The following is a 14499-nucleotide window of genomic DNA, read 5'->3' on the forward strand; positions in this document are numbered from 1 at the left end:
GCCGAGATTGTGCCATTGCACTCCAGCCTGGGTGACAGAGCGAGACTCAGTCTCAAAAAAAAAAAAAAAAAAAAAAAAAGGAAAGAAATGAGTACCCCAAGACTCAGGGAAAACCGTTTTTTTCTTTTTAAATGCTTAGGTTCTAGAAGCATGGACAGCCATGTAGAAATGTGATTGGACAAAAGAGTATGACCTAATGCTAATAGACTGAGTGGGGAAATCCAGCAAGACCTGTCCAGATTCTTCTTGGCCTCTCTGTTATATTTCTTTTTCCTGGGTAGAGGGCCGAGGGTCTTAAGACTTACTGTCAGACCAAAGAAGGCCAAAGAATTTATAGCCAGCTCCTAGACAGAAAGGCAGGAGAAGGTTAGAGTCATGCTTCTAGGTTCTATGGCTTACTTTGGGGAAAAGGATTCTAGTTTTTATGATCTGCCTTTGGGAAGAGGGAGCCTGGTTTCTATGACTTGCTTTGGGGAGAATGGGGGCATGAAGCAGGAGGGCAGGAAAAGCTCAGAGAGACGTTGGTTTTGAGGCTGCTTTGAGGCCTTCCAATGTCCTTTAGTTTAAAGTACTCAGCCTGCCAAAACGCCATACTTTGGGGACTGTTTTTGGAGCCCAGGAGTTCCATTGCCTTCAGTTCGTGCTCGTGAATCACAGTCACCTGAATTCCCACTGGGCATCTGCCACTTTCCTGGTCTCATGCTCTGGCTGATCAGGTGGCGTCTCCTCCTACTGCTGACGACCTCTATGCCATTTTGACTCTGATAGCCTCCTAGGTAGACTGGTCATGTCAAGGGCAGGCACTAAGATGTTGTCTTCCTTCCATGACCTACATGGGACTGCACCCTTCACTTTATACCAGTTGTGCAAACTCAGGGCTGATCTGGGTTTCCAGTGATATAATTTGAGTGTTAGTAGACAGCATCCTTTGCTAAAGATGTCTTTCACGCTGCCCCTTCTCAAGTCTCCCATGTAAGTTTCTGGAGGAAAAAAATGGATCCAGAGAAAGGTAGTCAGTAGCAGTTTTCCCCCTCACACAGAAATTGCCTCCTGCCCCTTCGTCTTTGAATTCAAGCTGATGTTGCTTCTTACTGTCAGACCTGAGAGTTAGTTCTTTCCCTGGATACATCTCAGTTCCTCCTGCTTGTCTGCTGGCATTCCAGGCTTGCCCAGAGACTCCAAATCCCAGCATAACCCAGTCCTGACTCTCAGCCCTGGAGTCCACTGTGCTGGTTTCATCCTCCTGTTCTTGCTCACATATCTGCCCACTGCATTCTCCACTGCTCACTCTGGCACTGCACTTTCTGAGAGGGCTCAGGGAGGTGTGGGAGCTGCAGGAGCACTCCTGAGTCTCACTGTACTCCACTCAACCAGGCATTCTGCTTGCTGAGCACCTGCAAGTCCCAGAAGGGATGTTCTGTTCGTTGCTTGGGAATGCCCCCAAAGCAGCGGGGCTATTAGCAGGGACCAGTCCTGGTCATGAGGAAAGTTACCAATGCCGATATCAAGGCTAACAATAACTTAACTATGCACCAGTTAAAATCTATGACCACAGCTGCTCTTAGGGTTTGCAGTTGCCAGCTGCCTTAGGCAAGAACCTGCTGGGTGATGACTTACTTCATCAGATGGGGACTGAGGGGGCAGCATCACCAGATGGGGACAGAGGGGGCAGAATTTATGTGCAGTACTTCCAGTCGGGGTCAGAAGCCACTCAGGAGCAGAAGTAGAACTTGGCCTACAGGCATGAACTTAACAGTAGGGCCAGGGCCGAGGTGAGGCTCCCAGGGCACAATATTGAAGGGACACTGCTCTCAGCATCCTGCAAGGGAACGGCGGGCACCTAGAGTGTGGGTTTTCTCAACCTGTCTTGGCCCTGCACCCTGTAAATCCATCACTGGCCGGCTGAAGAGGACAGATGGAGGGAATCGAGACAAGGCAGAAAGGCTCTTCCCAGTGATTTTGCATGGTCCAACTCTTGCATGTTTGATCGTCTGGGAGTCAGGCTGCAGTGGATGGGCATCTTCCTCTGCCTTTTAGTTAAAGTGAGCAGAAGCTGCAGATTCGAGTGAGAGAAAACCAGATACAAGGTGCTTTCAACATCTCCGTCAGCATGGAGTTGATGGAGAAGGAAGCAATAACCAATATGATCTGTGACCTTTAGTTAATGCAAATAGGACTCAAGTGAATGTAAACCAGTAACTACTGGAATCTTCGTTACATGAAATGAGCATATTATCATAGATGCTTGTCTTAGAGAAGCTCAAGACAACACTAATACATTTGTCTTTTGAGAAGGAAGCAATAACCAATATGATCTGTGACCTTTAGTTAATGCAAATAGGACTCAAGTGAATGTAAACCAGTAACTACTGGAATCTTCGTTACATGAAATGAGCATATTATCATAGATGCTTGTCTTAGAGAAGCTCAAGACAACACTAATACATTTGTCTTTTCTTTTGTCACTTCTAGATCGCAGTAATATAGTTCCGGTTCTTCTTGGACCAAAGCTTAACCACGTTGCAGTGGAATTAGGTATATTTCAATATATGTATATTCTGCATTTATAAGTAGGGAACATAACAGAGTCTTCTGAGGGTAAATATGATTCATTATTGAATGACACTGGATACACATTTAGTATTTACTGAATAACATTACAAAACTAAGAAAAGGGTGCCATTTTTTGAACGTTGCCACTTTTAACCTGACTTAAAAGTGGCAACACTTTAAAGTTCAAGAGACAGTGGAACTGCCTGTGATCTGTAGACTAAAGTTTTTGTTGTGCTGTGTGTGGCTTGTCTTTCACTGTCTCTGTGGTCATTTCTAAATATGAAAATTTGGGCCAGGCACAGTGACTCACGCCTGTGATCCCAGCACTTTGGGAGGCCGAGGCAGGTGGATCACTTGAGGTCAGGAGTTCGAGACCAACCTGACCAGCATGGTGAAACCCCATCTCTACTAAAAATACAAAAATTAGCCAGGCATCGTGGCATGCACCTGTAGTCCCAGCTACTCAGGAGACTGAGGCAGGAGAATCTCTTGAACCCAGGAGGTGAGGTTGTAATGAGCTGAAATCACACCATTGCACTCCAGCCTGGGCAACAGAGCAAGACTCTATCTCAATAATAATAATAATAATAACAATACTCAATTAAAAAATTCGGTGAGAACCCTCTGGAGAGATGAGTCAAACTAATTTTGTGGTCTGAATGTTTGATTAATTGATTCACTTTGAGTCAATCAATTGACTGAATTGATTGTATATTTGGGGTTTGTCTAGATAAGCCTTATGAATCAACATGTCCAATTGAGTAATTTCTTTCAAAAGAGAAAGGAAAGAAAGAAAGGAAGAAATTCACATATGCTAAATATGCTAAGCCAGGTATCGTGCTAGGTCATTGAAATATATTATTGAATTAAATCCTCCAAGCAACACTGAGGCATGTATTCTCATTTTATGAATTAAATAATTGAAGTGCAAAAAGGCTAAGTAACTTGTCTAAAGTTAAATCACTAAAAATTGGCAAGTCTCTTGATTGCTTCCAAAGTCCCCACCTTATAACCACAGTTGGAGTCACAGTAGTTTATGTGACCACGTGTGCCCAGTGCAGCTGGAGTCCTATGCCATTTGTACATGAGGTTTACCTGCTTTATATTTTTATTTATTTCTGTCTTTGTCTTTATTATTTTTTCTTCTACTCAGTGGGGCTGAACTTGCACCTTTTGTTCTAGTTTGTTGACCTGAAGAGTTAGATAATTAATTTTAATTATCCTCTGGTAGTATATACATTCAAACTCCAAGTTTCCCTGTAAACACTACTTTAGCTGTTTCTCATATTTTCATTCTATTCAGTTTAAACCATTTCTTAAAATTTCCCTTGTGATTTCTTTTTCCACCAAAAAAATTGGTGTTTCTTAATTTCCAAATATTTGGTGAACTTTCTAGTTATTGTCTCTTATTGATGTCCTGTTTAGATTCATTATAGTCCAATATTATACACAGTGTCATTTCAACCTTTTGGAATTTGTAGTGACTTACTTAAGGCCCACAGTATGGTATATCTTGCTGAATGTTCCAAGTGCATTCGAAACATTTTAAAAAGAATAAATTGAATATTTTTATATCATGCATATATGATATACCAACTGTAACAGTAATTTTAAGTATACAGATGGACTAAACACCATACTGACCATATTTCAAAAAAGATCCAAATACATGCAGTTTATGAGAGACACTTATGTATAGAACAAAAAAAATGTTAGTTGGAAAAGGTATATTCTATGGGTTTTTGTTTTATTATTCTTTAAATGTCTATTTGGTTAAGTTCATGATGGTGTTGTTCAAAAAATTTATATCCTTACTAATCTTTTATCTGCTTGTTCCATGTGTTGCTGAAAGAGACGTGAATATCTCCAGCTATTATGGTCAATATGTCTCTATCTCCTTTAGTTCTGTAAATTTTTGTCTTATATAGTTTGGAGCTATCTTATATGCATACACAGATTTATGCCTGTTGAATTAACACTTTTATCATTATGAAATATCTCTCTTTATCTATCATAACACTTCCTCTCTCAATGTGTAGCTCTGTCATATGAAATAGTCACACAAGTTTTCTTTTGCTTGGAATTGGCATATTTGTCTTTTTTTAAACATCACTTTACTACTAACATTTTTTTTGTTGTTCTATACAGAAGTGTCTCTCATAAACTGCATGTATTTGGATCTTTTTAAAAATATGGTCAGTATGGTGTTTAGTCCATCTGTATATTTAAAATTACTGTTACAGTTGGTATATCATATATGCATGATATAAAAATATTCCATTTATTCTTTTTAAAATTGAATATTTTTATATCACTTTGATATAAAATTTCAACACTTTGTTGAAAATGACCATATTTCCATCCACTTGTTTATCTTTTCCTCTATTTTCTTTCAAACAGTTACAGTTTTTAATCTGCTAAATTCAGCATCTGTAGGTCTGCTTCTATTATCTGTCTTTTCTATTGATTATTGTGCACATTTTCTGTGTCTTTGTATGTCTCTTAACTTTTTATTGTTGTTGATCTTTGTGTATAAAGCAATTAAAGTGAATACAGTTTGTGTTATTTTTTCTTACAAGTAGGTAGCCTGAGAGTTGAGTATCTCAGTTGACTCAGAATTGAGTTGGGGTGGTTGGGATGTAGGTATGTTTGCTCCAATCTGTCTTCATCTCTGACAGCTGGTGAGGGAGGGGGTGCTGCAGTCATGTGTTTGATGCAGGCATTTTCTCTAATGAGACTTGCTCTCCTGATTACCATGAGACTGCAAGTGATATCATGCAGCGTTTACATCCTTTTATGCTGTCCGAGCGCTTAGCAGTAATTCTGCAAGCCTGTGCAGCTGCTGAGAGCTTCACTGGATTTTCTTGTTTCTATGAGACTCTTTCTGTTTATTCCAAACCAAAGCAAATTCCTCCATGGAATGAAATGGCCACCTATCTTAGCTCACCCTAGAAAGGATCCTTCCTAAGTACACTTGTAGTTCAAAAATTTCTCTTTATTTTCTCTGCACTTTGATATCTTTAATGTTTGCTTAATTTAATTTTTTTTTGTGATTTATCCATTTGGTTTATCTAGAAATCTCAGTGAGAGTATTGTCCTGATGCTACCTACTAAATTGTGTACTGAAAAGAAAGTACACTGATCACTCTAAGTTTTAATAGTTGATTAAAAAATAAATGTTTAAAAAGAAGCCAAATCATGTTTTGATGATGACTTGTAATTGCTACCTATTTCTTCTGCTTTATATTTTTTTTAATTTAAAGCAAGCCATATTTATTCTCTTTCTGGGATGGAGCACCATGTTTTGCTTTAGGTTAACATACATTGATTATATTGTTTTGAAACTTTTGAGAAACCTGAGTTTCAAAAATCAGAACTTTAGTTGCCAACTTTTACCAGGAAAAAATGTAAGGCTCAACTGCTCTGCTTTGCTGAATGAAGAGGATGTAATTTATTGGATGTTCGGGGAAGAAAATGGATCAGATCCTAATATACATGAAGAGAAAGAAATAAGAATTAAGTACGTATGTGTAATATATATGTCATGATATATACCATATAACAATCATATATATTATATATAACATATTAAAAACACTGGGTGGCTGATGTGTATTTTGGGCTAGTTTAAATTATAATTATAATGGACGTATTTTATAATTATAGTGGCCATACCCTAGGTGGATGGGTTATGCAGAAATGTATTGCCAAGATCTAAGCTGGAAAAGAAGGTCCATGAGAAGGCCATTGAGGGTATTTAGCATCACCTTATAAAGTAGCACTTGGTCGGTCAGGATCCAATGGGAATGGGGATTTTACTTAGCTTCTTAGAAAAGGGCAGTTGCCTAGGCCAAGCTTTTTTTTATTTTGAAAAATTTGTTAAGTTGTTTATTTTTCTAATGTGCCAAAAAGGTTCCAAATGGCATGCATATTGATACTTAAATAAGCCTATATTCTTCCATTAAGGAATGGTCAGACTTATAAAAAGAATCAGTCTAAACATATAGTCACCTAAGCTTTTCTGAATGACTTTAGGTCATACTGTAATTATTCATTATTATACTGATACACTACTAAGGGTCTAGTGAGTGCTGAGCCTAAATTGTCTAGCACCTTAGCTGCACTTGTTGAGTTTTTCCTTCTGCTTCTTACACATTTTTTGGTACATTCTTTGTTACCATGCTGGCAGCTCTACATTCTTGCTGACACTTGTCTACAAGCTCTTTACACCACAAATTCTGGCTTCTTGCCTGGGAGCCGGCATGTGATTCATGCCCACTACATGTTGAATTCATTTGAACTTTGTGGATCTCCTGCCATGATATCTCATCCTCAGCCACTGGCCTCCATTTCAGTTTTGTATTTCTCCCTTTGGATAATCTCTTTCTAATTTTTAGAGGGGTAGAAAACCACAGTGAATTTCTTAGAAATGCAGCTTAAGCTACAAAAGCAGGGAGGTCTTTCTTTACAGTTGGGTGCACACACCTTTGATATCATCTGTTTTGTCCTCTTAGTGGCCTCCTGTGTTTTACTTCTGGATTTCATTGGTTTTAGATGGTTGTTATTTCTGGATGGGTGACTTAGGAACAGAATTACAGTCCAAAATGTACTTGAGGCAGTTGGAGGCTACAGTGGGGCTCTGTGTCCTGGGTCCTAGAAATCCCTGTTGCTAGGAATGTGGGCATGTGGGGCCCATGTCTGGCTGTGTTGACTGGTGTAGCTATCAGAGCCTGTCATTGGTGGGGGAAGTGGATGTCATAAGTGTTTACCCGGCATCGACCACAGGGCTACTTGAATCCTTTAAGGAAGAGAAAGAGAACGTGCTGCCAGTGGCTTTCTCAAGTCATTTTCTGACACTCATAGAACAGCTTAACTGGCACTTCTCATGTGCCTCGGGGTGCTTGAGAACAGTGTTATGTTTTTTAATGCTGAACAAATTAAATCAGTTTGTTGGATTCCATGGACAAATGTAATACGAATCTGCATCTATGCTAAACAACTTACAGCCTTGTCATAATTAGTGGGAACCACGCGGTGGAAAGAACTCCAAGTTGTTAGGAAGAGAGAAGTAGAGAAAAATAATTGAGAGACAGAATATTTTCTCATATTTTCAACTTAGCATCATGATCTTCCAGCCATTTAAACTTCAGGTAATTGACAGCACCATTACCAAATGGCCTCAGGAGGGCTGTTGCTGTCAGTTCTGATGCTCCACGGAGGAGGGGACGTTTATTATAGTCCATGCTTTAAAAGTACTGACCAGAAAGGGAAGAAATAATGCAGGCAGCATCACAGCTGCCTTCAAGCATTTTAAACATGTGAATTCCCCTCTCAAGGGTAACGAACAGAGCCTACTGCTAAACTATTTTGCCCTCTTACAGGACTTCAGAAGGCAAATGGCATGCTTCAAAAGTATTGAGAATTGAAAATATTGGTGAAAGCAATCTAAATGTTTTATATAATTGCACTGTGGCCAGCACGGGAGGCACAGACACCAAAAGCTTCATCTTGGTGAGAAAAGGTGAGAAAGATTTATTTTTGGAAGTTTTGAAACTTAGCTCATTGCTACTGAGAGACATCTCAAAGATGGCCACTTTCTCATTTTCCACACCAGAACCCAGCTCCTGAGAGGGGAAATCAGTCACCTCATGTCACAGGCATTCAGTGGGGCCCCTCTGTCTCATGATGCCAAGCAGAGAATGAAAACAAAACTCATTCACTCGCTCTCACAGTCATATTCCACCCCATGTGGAAATCGGAGGCCCTGAGGCTTGGAGATACAGATGCTGAGAGTGAGGCTCATGGGGAGGCCATCAGGACAACCCCTGCACTCAGCACTGCACCCAGAGCAGCCAGAGGGGAGTTTGCAGATCTGCGTGGGGTGAGGCCAGTGCAAACTTGGTGTGACTGCTGCTCCAGCCTGCCTCAGCAGGGTACCAGGCTCAGGGTCCTTGTGTGTGCTCATTCATTCATTGCCTCCTGGACTTGGCAAGCAGGCCATTGATAGTCCTGATCTGTGGGCTCTTAAAGTTTTTCAGTGCTCACCTGATGGAGGGCCCCAGGGTCGCCATCCCTTTCCTCCACCAAAGTAGCACAGCCCAGGGCCTTCAGCCCAGTAGCTGCTCAGAAATGGCTGTGACTGGAGCCAGAAAGCTGTGATTTCCAGTTGTCACCTCATTCACTGTTCATTCCCAGGCTCCACCATCAACTCTCTGGATATATAGAGAAAGGTCAAGATCTGCAAGAGAGAGAGAAAGGGAGAGAGACAGAGACTAACACACCCAGAGACAGACAGAGATGGAGAGAGACAGACACAGAGAGAGGAGAAAGAGAGATACATGAGATGGAGGGACAGAGACAAACAGACAACTCTAGAGAGATGAAGACAGAAAGAGAGAGAGACAGAGACACAGAGAGACAGAGAAATGAGAGAGACAAGGAGAGACACAGAGACAGAGGAACAGAGAAAGAGGGAGATAAAGAGGCAGAGACATGAAGGGATGCAAAGACAGAGAAATGAGAGCAAAACAGACAGAGAGACAGAGTAAGGGAGAGATACACACAGACAAACACAAACATGCAGAGACAGCCACACACACAGACTGGGCCTTGGCTTTGTGAGAAACGGAAGGAATGGAACAGGAAGAGCACAAAGGCTGGAAACCCCCTCCAGCTGGGCTATCCTGGTGCCCAGGGGCAGCTCCCCCAGCACACATGTTTTAGAGCCGCCTCTCTACCATATGCACTCATAACAACAGCTCACATCCCATACATGTTAATTACATGACAGGATCTGGGTGAAGTTCCTCCCGTGATCTCATCCAGTCTTAACGACAAGCTTTAAAGAGGTGAAGAAACTTGCCCAGGGTCACACAGCAGGTGAAGGTATTGAAACTCAGACCTGATTAAATCTGGAATCTGTGTTCTTACCTTCCGCAGGGCTTGTCGCCTGTGGTCTTCCACCCCTGTGTGATTGCCTGTGCTGTGGTCCACTCACTTGTGAGGGAGCGGGGCTCAAATCTTTGTTGGACCATTGCCCGGCCAGGCTTTCTTGGGGCCTGCTCACCACCAGTCGCCTCTCCTCTCTTAGAACAGGGCAGGACTGTCCTATTCCTGCCCTAGACGCTTCTGGCCAGTCAGTTCTGCTGCAGCTCTCACAAATGTAGGCTTAGAAATTGGGGCTCAAACCCACCATTACCCCGTGCCAATGTGTGCGTGTGTGTTTGTGGAAATGTGTGACACAGTTATGACTATGCAGTCCTTTCAAAGGTACAGGAGCCCCAGACCCTGGATCTGTTCAGAGTTCACTATTAAGCAATATTAGCTGCTTACCTGAATCCTAAAGATAGTAGAAAGATATGGAAAGATAATTTCTAAAAATTGCACAGAGGGCAAAAGTTTTAAGCACGTTTATGCTCATTGACCTAGAGATGCCCCCACCATTACAATCTATTTTAAGAAAAGAATTAGAAATATGGATAAATGTATATGCATTTTTGTATATGTATATACATATATGCATGTATATATACGCATATTTGCAAATGTATATGCATATACATACATGGTTACACATTTGTATAAATATACATGTATACACTTATACATATAAAATGTACTGTAACTTTATGTCTACTTACTAAAAATTGCAATCAATCTAAATATTAGGATACTATGAATTATAATTTTAATGGCCTACTGAAATGCTCATAATATAATATTCAGAAATAATGAGTGATTACCATATGATCTCAGTTAACTAAAAACTTTAAGAGACAAAAAGAAAATATTTAAGAGACAAATAGAAGGAAATATTCTATCATGTTAACACAGCCTTCACCACATTGTGATTTGTTGTTAAAAATTACTTTATTCTTTTTATTCCTCTGTATTATCTTAGATTGTCCATAATAAGCATAAACGGAATCAATCTAGAAAATGTATTTTTTTCCAAATGATACTTTTATACAAAGGATTTGCTAAAATTCCAAGAGCTGTGTGCTGTATTAACTACTTTTTGTGTAATATTTCATTTAACCTTCCCTAAAGGAGAAACCTTGTAAGTGAAGCAGAAACTGTGAGTATCTTCATTTTACAGATGAAGGTACAAAGGTTTAAGGGCATTCACGATTTTTCCTACAATACAAAATAATTGATGGAGCCCGGCTGCAAACCCAGACAAATGTCAATCCAGCGCTCTCTCTCTTCTCTCAAAACTATGCACCTCAACACACTTGCTAAGATTTCTGTCAGTCCCTTTATATTTCAGCCCAGTATCTCCTCACCCCAGAAATCTGATTTCCACAGGTACGGATAGAATACACTACTGTGAAATGTTTTCACTTCAGGTCTCTAAATATCCGTGTATACATTTTTATTCTTTAAAAATCTTAGTAGAAATATCACTACTCCAGACTAAAGGCAGCAATGTGGAGTCACTCAGTGGACTGTGTCAGCACGTGGGTTGGCAACTACTGCATTAGTGTTAACAGTAAAAATAGACAAGCACGTGATGATGGACAACACTGGTAAGATTTCTTGATTATTTTCTTTTCCTTTTTCCCTTTCTTTTCTAGCAGACATGGCTGATATCCCAGGCCACGTCTTCACAAGAGGAATGATCATAGCTGTTTTGATCTTGGTGGCAGTAGTGTGCCTAGTGACTGTGTGCATCATTTATAGAGTTGACTTGGTTCTATTTTATAGACATTTAACGAGAAGAGATGAAACATTAACAGGTAACGCATATAATGCTGGAATTTCTTACCTTATGTTCTCATTAAGAAATCAGATAAATAGACATAAATCTTCATCTTATTGTGACGATATTGTAGAATTAATCTGTGGGAGAGGTTTTCTATGGGAAATATTGTTCTGCCTGTACCATCCATTATGAATGTTGTTTGTGTCTTCTTTTCTTGTGCTTACTTACGTGTTGCCCAAAATTGTTGTGATTGTCTCGTGTATGTATGTCATAGCCTCCTAAATGCCCTGGGAGATGCTCGGGCCCAGGAACTGTATATCTGGGTGTCCTTGTGCAAGCATCACCTAGGTATCTTTATAGTACATACACTCAGTAAAGTTGCTTTAAGTTAGATTGAATTGTCCTATCGCTCATTAATTCAATCTGGCAAAGGAGGCTTACATAACTGACGTGTAAGAACCCCTAGCTGGCCGGGCGCGATGGCTCACGCCTGTAATCCCAGCACTTTGGGAGGCCGAGACCGGCAGATCACGAGGTCAGGAGATCCAGACCATCCTGGCTAACAGAGTGAAACCCCGTCTCTACTAAAAATACAAAAAATTAGCCGGGCGTGGTGGTGGGAGCCTGTAGTCCCAGCTACTCAGAAGGCTGAGGCAGGAGAATGGCGTGAACCCAGGAGGTGGAGCTTGCAGTGAGCCGAGATCGCGCCGCTGCGCTCCAGCCTGGGCAACAAAGCAAGACTCCGTCTCAAAAAAAAAAAAAAAAAAAGAAAAAAAGAAAAAAAGAACCCCGAGCTGGAAGCCAAATGATCTGGGTTCATGTGTCGTAGATCTGCCAGTTTTTATCTGCTACTATGTCGACCCGCTGGCTCTATGCCTCAGTTTCCTTATACTTAAAGGTGACCAGAAGTCCTCAAGTTTCCAGATAATTACTAATTTAAAGGAAGTCAGTCTAATTCATTGCACTTGATTTTGTTTTGCATGTGTGTGTTTGCAGGAAAAAAACCTTTACAGAGTTCAAAACCCAAAATGTCTATGAAATTATACCTCAGAAGCCCCCCTTCCAGCCTGGTCCTGGATCTATGATTCCCACCCCTCATTGACAGCACATCTGACCAAATATCAATATAGATTCTTATTACACACCTCCTTTTAAAAAGAACAAATCCTGGCTTAATATGCACATTCTTTTCAACTTTGCTCTCTTATACCTTAGACACACTTCCATGCTACTTTACAAAGAAGTCCCTCATTTTTTAGGGCCACACAGTATTTTATTTGTGCAGAGCTACCACTGTTTATTTAGTCTCCTTTAGTTGGACATTTGGCTTGTTTCCAATCTTTTGTTATTACAAAAATGCTGCAATGAGCAGCTTTGTACATTCATCGTTTCATATGTATGCAGTAGGTCTGAAAGAAAAATTCTCCAAAATGGAATTTCTAGAGTACAAGAAGGAGACACGGCCATTATTTTGCTAGATACTGTCAATTCACCCTCCCTACTGCCTTCAAAAGATGACAGCAAATTTTTTCCCATAACCTTACCCACAATCATCTGGAGTTGTGCCAATCTGATAGGTGAAAAGTTGTATCTAAGTTATATTTTAATTTGCATTTCCTTTACTATGCAAGAGAATCAGCAACTTTTCATTTGCATAAGGCTCAGTTGTATTTCCTTTCTCAACACACCCATTCATATCTTTTGCCTATTGTTCCATGGGACGATGGCTTCATTTTGCATATTTATTTCTAGGAGCTATTTATATTTTAGGGAGTTTAGCCTATTATCTATAATATGAAATGCAAATATTCCCAGGCTGTAATTTGTCTTTTGACTTTGCTTATAGTGGTGTGCTATATAAAAGACTTTTTGAAAAACATACTCAAATATATCTTTTTTGCTTTCTGGATTTGGGATCATAAGTAAAACAGCCTTCTTAACCTCAAGTTATACAGAAATTATATTAGTTCCTCTGAGATTTTTATAGGTTTAGTTTTCACATTTAGAACTTTAAATTGAACAATATAAAATTAGCAAGGTTAGTGAATTTAGCTTTGAGCCTGCATGTGCAGGTGTGATTTTGCTATGGGGAGACATGATGCTGCAACAAACGGGGAAATCTGTGTTTGATATTTTCTGAATGGTCTCTGTTTGCATAGGCCAGTGTTTGTCTTCAAATAAACATTGACTAGCTCCTCTCTTTCTGACTTTCTGGAGTTAAGATTTCTTTTCTTCTTCTCCAGTTGTGTTTGACATGATTTGCAGGTAATTTTTTCAATTCACACTTCTTAACTGTCAATATGGCAGTGCAGAGATATTTAGAGACATGCTCTAAATCACTTCCATTAAATTATGGTCCACGAACAAATGCAGTCCATGAAAAGGACAGAAATGGAGATATAAGTATGCAAATAAAAACTTTTATCATAATTTAATACTGCTGCAATATCTAAGAAAGTGTTCAGTATTGCTTTCTGAAGGATTGGAAATGAAACTAATCAATCAACAACAACAAAAAAAGGCAAATTTAAATTAAAACATGGTCATTCACCAAGCATAGTTTGAGGAACATTTGTTTAACTTACTCCTTGAAGTCCCAAATATCCATTTTGAATTATAATTTCTTTTATAATTTTCCTTTATGTTTGAATATAGAGAACAAAAAATTACCATTAGCCTTCAAATTCCTTTCTTTGAACATTTTACTCTGTCAATTCTCAAATCCCCTAAACCTTTTACTACCTGGATTTAAAATAAATTGTAATAAAATTAGCAGATTTATATTAAAAGAATTGCTTAAAATAAGGAATTTGAAAGCAATTAATAGTTGAAAAGCTAATTTTTCATAGGTAAGAGCAAAGCTAGACAATTTAATTGTCTTACATGTTGGTGTCTGTTTTGCCACTGACACAGTGACAATCCCAGTGGAAGCACTAGCTCTTACTTAACTAATAAGTAGTTATATTTGATAGCAGTTTAAGAAAAGTATGTGGGGGACCTACTTACTGATTAATAACTGGTTTTAGTTTTACCAACATTTCATACCTTTGATATTTATGTAAGCCTGAAATTTTTACCAACATTTTTCATCTTTCAATGCATGCAATTCTGCAAAGCAATTGCTTTAAATCAACAATAGGTTCTAACCCAAACTGCTGAACAGAATGCTGTAGGAAGAACTGAAGAAGCTTTTGCCAGAAGCAGAAAGTGTTGTTTGGTGACCATGAGTGCTATGGAGGATG

General features: G+C 39.5%; 1 protein-coding gene across 4 annotated transcripts in view; it reads left to right on the plus strand.

Annotated features, from left to right (window-relative positions):
- IL18R1 (interleukin 18 receptor 1) overlaps nucleotides 1-14499 on the plus strand; it is a 44217-nt gene that overhangs the window by 23544 nt on the left and 6174 nt on the right. For 3 of the 4 annotated variants that reach the window (XM_009236703.4, XM_054547827.2, XM_054547829.2), the window contains 4 exons: nucleotides 2473-2535; nucleotides 5953-6073; nucleotides 7935-8074; nucleotides 11130-11291. In XM_009236703.4, the coding sequence (XP_009234978.1) occupies nucleotides 2473-2535; nucleotides 5953-6073; nucleotides 7935-8074; nucleotides 11130-11291 (486 nt within the window). The remainder of the gene's footprint in view (nucleotides 1-2472; nucleotides 2536-5952; nucleotides 6074-7934; nucleotides 8075-11129; nucleotides 11292-14499) is intronic. The other variant, XM_054547828.2, reaches the window with a different exon arrangement.

This window comes from Pongo abelii, chromosome 12 (assembly GCF_028885655.2).
Source record: "Pongo abelii isolate AG06213 chromosome 12, NHGRI_mPonAbe1-v2.0_pri, whole genome shotgun sequence".
NCBI classification, from domain to species: domain Eukaryota; kingdom Metazoa; phylum Chordata; class Mammalia; order Primates; family Hominidae; genus Pongo; species Pongo abelii.